The sequence below is a fragment of the Cotesia glomerata genome, linkage group LG6 (assembly GCF_020080835.1).
Source record: "Cotesia glomerata isolate CgM1 linkage group LG6, MPM_Cglom_v2.3, whole genome shotgun sequence".
Taxonomy (NCBI): domain Eukaryota; kingdom Metazoa; phylum Arthropoda; class Insecta; order Hymenoptera; family Braconidae; genus Cotesia; species Cotesia glomerata.
This window is the reverse complement of record NC_058163.1, coordinates 4,968,079-4,976,989: the sequence shown is the minus strand read 5'-3', so window position 1 is coordinate 4,976,989 and position 8,911 is coordinate 4,968,079. Positions and strand designations below refer to the sequence as shown.

The window sequence follows — 8,911 nt, the reverse complement described above, 5'->3', positions numbered from 1 at the left end:
CTTGTTCAATGTTATTATATAATTATAATTATAACCAACTTATAATTATGCACTGTAAAATTCAAAAAATTTTCTGCTTGAGTCGGAAAATGTTGAATTCAATTTTTAATTAAGATAAAAACCTGTATTTTCATAAAAATAATTGTGAAACTCATTGATTTGAAATAATTGCTCCATTTGATTTAATGATAAAATGTTTTAAATAAATTTTTATATTCATTAATATAAATATAAAGTGCAGCACTAGAGTCATTCGGGTGCGCACACGACTCAGTCTGGTGTAAACTAATTTTTCTTCCACATTTTTTCTTGCACACGACTGAGTCTGGTGCAGAAAACGAACCAGTCGGGTTTCAATTTTTCCGTGTACCTTGCTCCTCTAATTGTATAGTAAGAAAATACCCCTTTTATTAGAGAAACTTTAGAATCGCTACAATATTTTTCAATATTATCTAACACAATAATAACTGAGTTGGAATAAACAATTTAAGATTAAGAACGGATTAAGTAAACACGTGAATAAAAATTATGAAAAAGAAATTTTTTCACTCTAGTGAAAGATCAATTTTTATTTACAAAAAAAAAAATTATCAGCAAAAAAATATATAATAATTACTTTATATTTTTGATGCGATTGCTCCATTATTATAAACATAAACATTTTTCTATTATTATGTACGTCATTTCCATAATATCATAGGAACCATTCCTATAATATTATAGGAACCATTCCTATAATATTATAGGAACCATTCCTATAATATTATAGGAACCATTCCTATAATATTATAGGAACCATTCCCATAATATATTGAAGCTATTTCATTTTATTGTATAGGAATGTTTCCAATAAATTATGGGTATGGTTCCCATAATAAGCATAGGATTGATACCTATAATGATCATTATATTATAGGAATCATTCCCATAATTTTTGGAAAGGTTCCTATAAATTTCTCTCCGTGTATGCAAAATATCTTGATTCCGTGAACTAACAAGACTATAATAATAAAAATAGAAGCCGAAATGAGGCGAAAAAAATTTTTCGATCGTAAAGTACTCTCTGATGCTTCGCATCATGAATCGTGCAAAAGACTGTGTAGAGCGATAGGGCACCCGTGGGGTGTGCTGCATGTTTCGAGAGAGTAATAAATGAAAGTTAACCCGCACGAATGAGAATGAAAATCATATCGAAAATTATCGTACAAGACTCATTTTATCATAACTTTTCGTCACATAATCAAAGTCAGATATACGATCGTACAATGCTTCAAATTATATGACGTTTACGATAATTATGTGACGGATGGGAACACTGGTCCTCAGACTGACTGTTCCAGAAGAAGTTTGGAGACAGAATAATGCTCTCAATAATTATTATTTATCAAAACGTGGACTGTTTAGTCTTCACTAGGCTGCGTTGATGTTCGAGAAATCTCTTATCTTAATGTATTTTCGTTACGAAATACCTCGAATGATAATTAATTAATTTGAATATTAATTAATAAAATTTTATATTTATTTAAAATTTGCCAGAACGTTACATAAAATACATTCAAATAATATTATGCAAAATTAATAAACGAAAAAAAATTTTGACTTAACGAAAAAAAACAGAACTTGGTCGACCCCAAAATCATTATTAATCTTAAACATTTCATTATTTTAAATGTGTGAAATCTCGCAGTTGAATTAATTTTGAATTTTAAATATTTTTATAAGGTAAAAATATACGTACCAGTATATGATCATCTATTGGGGATTTTACCTTATGCTTAAAAAAATTATCCGCCAGTGTATTTAAAGTCAAGTTGCCTAAATAATTGATGAGATCGGATCGTTAGATTAAAATGAAATATTTGAGATTTATATAAATTAAAATATAAAAAATGATTCTCACATTATCGTACATTATTACATCAATTTTATTTTCGGGTGTATTTTTGTTGACAATCGTACACTTTTACGTCCATCTAAGAACTCAAGGACGTCTTTGCAATTTGATCCCTGGACCTAAATCATATCCAATTATCGGCAATTTATTGGACTTAGCAGGACATCCGGGTAAGATAAAAATATTTTATATTTTTGAAATACTTATTTTATAGTATATTAATGAAATTCTTAGAAGATATTTGGAATTTTTTACACCGCACATCGATTAAGTATTACCCTATTTGGAAAATTTGGGTCGGAATATGGCCAGTTGTCACAATCTATCACCCGGATGATGCTCAGGTAAATTTTTTTTATGCTTTTTAAATTAATTCAATAAATTGATATATTTATTTTCATTTAAAATTATTGAAGATTCTGCTAACTAGCACAAAACATCTGGATAAAAGTGTAGTTTATGATCTACTTCATCCTTGGTTGCAAGATGGATTGCTCACTAGTAAAGGTAAATAATTAATTACACAGTACAAAAAACGGCCATTTAGGAGCCGGAAGTGGATTTCAAAATAAATAAAAAAAAACTTGAGAAGTTTCAAGGGACACCCGGATAGAACGAAGTTCCTTTCGATTAATTAGTGAAGGAATTGTAATAAAATTTTATTTTATTTAGAAAGAAGAAACGAAAATAACCCTGATAGCTATCCAATCGTAAAAGTTAACGTTAAAATGCAATCCAACTTATGCACAATCTATTGCCGGAAATTCACTTTAACTTTTCTCAATATCTTGTAGTACAAGTCTTAATATGAACTTTTAGTGAAGTTGGACAAAACACTTATTGATCTTATTGATATGGCAGATTATCAGAATTGCACGACTCATGATGCGAAGCATCAGAGAGTGCTTTACGATCGAAAAATTTTTTTCGCCTCATTTTGGCGGCTATTTTTATTATTATAGCCTTGTTAGTTCACGGAATCAAGATATTTTGCACACTATTGTCGCGATAATTTAATGGAGATTAATTTCATACTTTTTAAAAATTGATTTACTGCAATAGAATTGGAAAAAAACACCAAAATAGGTCAAAAAATTTTCCTGTCCGTCATGTGTGAAACCCGGAAACACTGTAACTTGTGAAAAATCCGTAATTTGAGTTAACTTTTTTTTATAAATTCTAATCGACGATTGTACGTCACTGAATGCAAATGGTTAATTGATTCAGTGTCGTTTAATTACAATTAATAAAAAACGAAAACTACAAGACTGTAAATCTATATATATCCACGTAAAATTAACATGGATGGTGATACATCTATATCTATAGATATTATGTACATTTTATTCCACCAGGGGCGCTTGTGCAGTACCTTCCTACTACAGCTGTTTTTTCGGCAATTAATTTTGAACGACTTAAGTTTTTTTTTTTTTTTTTTTTTTATATTTCATAATTAAATGAGCATTATGAGTCGTGCACTTTTGGATTTTCCAAACTTTTTGTCTCTTTTTTACATCGGTAGGTAATTTATCGGTAAAAAAACAAAACACAGTAAAAATTTTTTACTACGTACATAACAAAAAAAAAAACAATATTTTATAGTTCGACAGGGGGGAGTCGAACCCGGGTAGAATGGTTACGAGGCAATCTCTCTACCAGACGAGCTATCCGAGATGCTTGACATAAATGCAACTTTAGTCACTTATGGCTGACATATTATTTCTATAATGTACTAGCTGACCCGGTGAACTTCGTATCACCTACAATATATTTTGTTACACCTTTTGATCAGCGATTATCAATCTTTAAACTCTAATCTACTCCGATAAAAAATAAATACTGGCTGTATGAAGTACAGTTAGAATTTTGTCACTTTATTAAATAAAACGCTTATTATTGCCTGAAAATCCAGATCCCAAAAAATCAACACTGAATTCATGAAATTTTTTTTGTCCATATATACAGAAGATAGACGATTAACAATTTTAGATCTGTTGATTTCCTAAAGCTGAACTTAAGGGTTTTCCAAAAATTTTATTCTTTTGAAAACATCCCTGAACTATAGCGAACATAACAAAAAGAAAATTTTTGAAATCGGTCCAGTCGTTTTGAGGGTGAGAATTCGCCCGATGAAGCACGGGGCACGGGCCGATACATACCCGATACCCCTGCCAATATTTCACGCGTTACTGGGTACGAGCACACGGGTACATTAGGCTGTATGGACCCGTGCTCCGGGCCTCATCGGGCGAATTCTCACACTCAGTCGTTTTTGAGTTTTAGCGAGGCTAACGCACAGCTATTCATTTTTATATATATAGATAAATATAAACAATATGAAAATAAACACGAACAAAACAAAAGTAATGACAAATATTCTTCTTGAGTTTCTTCTTGAGATTTGTGGTTATGTCCTACAAACTGAATATAGGTAAGTAGTATAACTCTGCAGTATAATTGTACGTATTTTCCTACATATTGAACAATTTTGGTACACTCTTGCAACCTTATGGTTGAGGCTCAAACGTAACAATAGCGATTCCGATACAAAATTAACAATTTTTTATTTTTTTAGCTGAACTTTCGGGTTTTCCAAAAAAATTTTTTTTATATCATCCCTGAACTATAGGAAACAAAACAAAAAAAAATTTTTTTAATCGTTCCACCCGTTTTTGAGTTTTAGCGAGACTAACGCACAGCAATTTATTTTTACATATATAGATAAAATGTAAAATTGTATTCGCAGTTATGAATATAAAGTGAGTGAGTTAATTAAATTTAAAAGTTTTTTGTTTTAGCTATGACATTAAAAGTAAGCAGTCAACTGGACTATTTTTAATTTTTTCTTTAACAAATAAATTTGTTTCAAAAATTATTTATAAAGAAAATTGCATTATTAATTTTTGTAAGAATTTCTACATGTCAATTTTTTTCTAATTATTTTTACTATAATTCTACTTGTTAAAAAAAAAAAAAATTTCTTAAAATTATTTCAAATGTCCAGCTAGATTAATTTTCATTTTTAGTTTTAAAGTAATGTAAATAAAATAAAAATTTCTTAAATATTAAAAATACTCTGAAACGCTTTTATGAAATTATTTATAAAGCATTAAAATTTTTATTTATCGTCCTATTATTTTTCATTAATTTTTTATAAGAAGTGATTGACAATTAACTTGCAAAAACTTTTAAATCATGGAGTTTTTCTAATCCCAACTTGAAGGTCCAAATAAATATAACTTGAAGTAACATTAATTTTTTCTATAAATTTTACAGTTAAAGAAGTTACAGTAATTTTCTCATTAAAAAATCTTCCAACGTTAAGATTACTACTCACAATTTTCAATACAAGAGGTTGTATATCCACCAGATTCGATAGAGGAATCTGGCGCCAAGTTCCGTTCAAATCCGTTGTTAACGGAGCGCCAGACTACCGACTGTGCAATTTTACTGTAAGCAGGAACGGTATTTTAGAAGGGGTTGCAAAATTTTATTTAATTTCTACTGCAGTACTTTTTTGTTCCTAAATTTCATCATTACTAACAGTAATTCATGCTTTATTTTACTGATATTAATTAATTATATTCAATTATAATAATTAATCTACTTGAAATTATTAAATTTTATCAGCACTGAAACTATAGCAAGCTCAAAAATTTCGATCCTGACTTTTTCGATGTAAAGTGACATTGCCACAGACTAAGTAATTCGAGAATGCATGGTAACCGCTCCAATAGATGGGAAACTACAGTTAAAAAATAAATTTCACAGCTTGCATCTACACTCCCGCCAGGGTGCGCTGCAATTATTTTTATAAAGGTTTGCTTTCCATTTAGTTAACACAGAGGGACTCTGCGTTACATGTAATGTGAAACTACTGCCAAACTCTATTGGCAAAAGTTTAAATAGGAGCAACTTAGCTAATTGTCTCAAAATAACACTAGAGAGTGCATCAATATCGCAAAATTATGGGCGTTGTATATCTAAATACAGAGTTCGCTTGACAAAGTCTTGGCTCAAGCAATAATTTATAAACATAACAACTTCAATAAGTTAAAAGAACTTTTGACAGATTTGCAAATGGGCAAATAAATGAGCTTGTTTTTTTGTAATAATACTACTTTTGTTTAATAATAATTGTTTGGGGCAACTATAATTTTCAAGTAAGTAACGTTCGCTTGGTATAAAATATAAGCGATGAAGTAGCCAAACCAAATATGTTGTACTCTCAATGGCCCAGTTTTATGGAAGTACATAACCGTTAAATTAATAAAAACAAATTTTCTACTTTAATTGTTAGCTTTTATAGGTGAAAAAAATGGGGAGTTATTTTTAATTTATTGATGGAAACCATTTTCATCGAGAGTAGTAGTGATTGTTCTACAAAGAAGTGATAATAATTCAAGTTTTGGAGTACATCATCAAATGACAGCTGGATAAATGATAATGGCAATGATGATCTATTATTTTCCATCTATTAAAATACATAACTTCCACTGGGAATAAGAGATGCCGAGTTCAAGAATATACAAGTAGTCGATAAGTGGTCAGACTTGAGTTTGTATTTTCTACTTTCAATTGTATCTAATTTCAGATGAACTACAACATTCAGAGTTTATACCAAAATAATTTGGAGAAAGAAAAATTTCTATTTCATCAGTTCTCAGAGTTTTGGATGACTCATATTCGTATCGGATGACTTTTGCAATGTAAAATATTGCTCTACAAACTCTGTTTGCATTGGGGCTGTTTTTACGATTCACAAACAGGAGATAGGTTCCTTACATGATGCTGGGAATCATCTCTATACCATTCAACAATGGAAAATGAAGAAATCTTATTTAAAATGACACAACAGATTCAACATAATCCATCTTTAGCATGATGCCACCATTTCGTGAAAAATAAGCCGTTTTAACTTTTCAGAAACAGGCGGTTTTATTACAGAGGAACTTTCAGCAACTCGAATGGCGGTTGAGAAAAATCATTCGGATTGTTAAAGGTCGATTTCGTGGGAATAAATTTTTCTCTGGTCACAGAGATTTAAGTTTGTTTACAGATACAGTACTCACCAGCTTGTTGTTTTTACATGATTATTGCGTGGATGGAAATGATGATATTGATGACGATACTGAAGACGGTTTGGCAGATGCAAGTGGATCAAATATTGAAGATAACCCACTCAGAAAATATGCTTGGAACAATCAGAACAATCGACATCGCAGAGGAATCATTATCTCAGAGAATAGGGTGAACATGAATTACCTTTGGCAGGAAATTGTACAAAAATATTTTATAATTCACCTTTTTTTTAATTCATCAATTAATGTTATGAAAATGAAGAAAGTTGGCTTTATTCAGTTGTAATTAAATATAATGTTTAAAAACCAACTTAAAATTGTAAATAATTTTTGGCTATAAAAATGAAACCAATCACTGTAATTCACTTATATTTTTATTATAATTTGTACGTATTTTCTCAATAAGGAAATTATAGTCGAAAAGAAAAACTAAAAAACATTTCAATAATACTAGGATGCTTATAATTAATAATATAAAATATCATCAGTCAGTAGTTCTTACGCTACTCAATATACTATAAAAATCTTTGATATTACAGCTCACTAATTATTTTCTATTTAAAAGATTGTGTGAAAGGTTTCCTTAATATTAATAATAATAATATTATAAAATATCATCAGTCAGTAGTTTTACGGTACCTCAATTTACCATAAAAATCTTAGATATCATAGATCACTGATTATTTTCTATTTAAATAAGATTATGTTAAAGTTTTACTTTAATTAATATTAATAATAATAATTATAATTAGTGTTATAAATAATTATAAAATAGTTTCGGAAGCAAACAAATTATGAAAAATAAAATTATACGTATTAAGAAACTTATGATAATTTTAAGTTTTTGCATGCATTAACGATTAAAATCTAATATAAAAATATTTAAATTTTGTTAAAAGATATGAAAATATTGCTAAAATCGAAAGAAAATCGATTAATCAGGAATCATAAGCATTTTTCTTTTGTTCCCTTGCATTATTTGGACGTAGTGATTTCATCATATCCAGAATATCTTCATGACGTCGTTGTTTTGATTTTAATTTTTGCATCTCTAGTTCTTTCTTTTGTTCCAATTCTTCGGTTCGTAAACCGTAAGTAATTTTTTAAGTTCATTTTGTTCTCTTTTTGAATTAAATATTTTTCTCGAAGTTCAGCATCTGCTTTTGCTTTCACTTCATTCATTTTTAAGATGTTTAAGCCATTCTTGTTCTAAAGCTACTTTTGTCTTGCTATTTTCGAGCCAGTCCCACGTGGTGTTGCATTTTGTCTTATCTTTTGAACTGTTTGTACTTGGCGAAGAAGATAATTCATCTTCGCTAACATTTACTTTCTCTTTGTAAGCAGATTTTCCTATTTTTATTCAGGTTAACAGAGTTATTATTGGGAGATAAATTAGTTACCGGAGTATTTTTAGACTTCAATGGATTAGATGATCTAACTTTGGAAGAAGTAGCTGTGAATTTTTGTATTTTTTTGCATTATCTCATCAATAACATCATAATAATCAAAGGTTTGATAATCACGTCCGCTTCTCGAATTATTGTCGAAACATGATTTATACTTAGACAGAAGAGCGTTCATCTTCCATTTTACTTGATCTGAAGAATACTGCAACAATTAATCTTAATTTAAGAATAACGAATCATTTTTTTTTTTTTTCCATAATGAATAGATTTTTACTTTTTCATTAAAATATGTTACCCAAGTCCAATCGATTTCAAAACCAGAAGTGAAATTGTGTTCCATAATTCTCGTTTTTATTAGCATGGTCCAATTTTTTCGACATTTACAGCTTCATCTAAGCCTCAATAGTGATAAAGTCGCATCTTTCGGTCCACATTGCACCTGCACATGCATCGATATGAAGCTTTGGTACAATTTCAACTACATTAAAAAAAATAACCCTCATTGAAAACTATATCGTATTTTAATACGT

At 29.4% G+C, this 8,911-nt stretch overlaps 1 protein-coding gene across 1 annotated transcript in view; it reads left to right on the top strand.

Annotated features, from left to right (window-relative positions):
- Nucleotides 1–1,852: 1,852 nt before the first annotated feature.
- The window catches only part of LOC123267239 (cytochrome P450 4C1-like), a 40,916-nt gene continuing 33,857 nt past the window's right edge, over nucleotides 1,853–8,911 (top strand). The window contains exons 1-3 of the mRNA XM_044731793.1: nucleotides 1,853–2,064; nucleotides 2,129–2,238; nucleotides 2,311–2,401. Coding sequence (XP_044587728.1) covers nucleotides 1,890–2,064; nucleotides 2,129–2,238; nucleotides 2,311–2,401 — 376 coding nt within the window. The 5' untranslated portion in view covers nucleotides 1,853–1,889. The remainder of the gene's footprint in view (nucleotides 2,065–2,128; nucleotides 2,239–2,310; nucleotides 2,402–8,911) is intronic.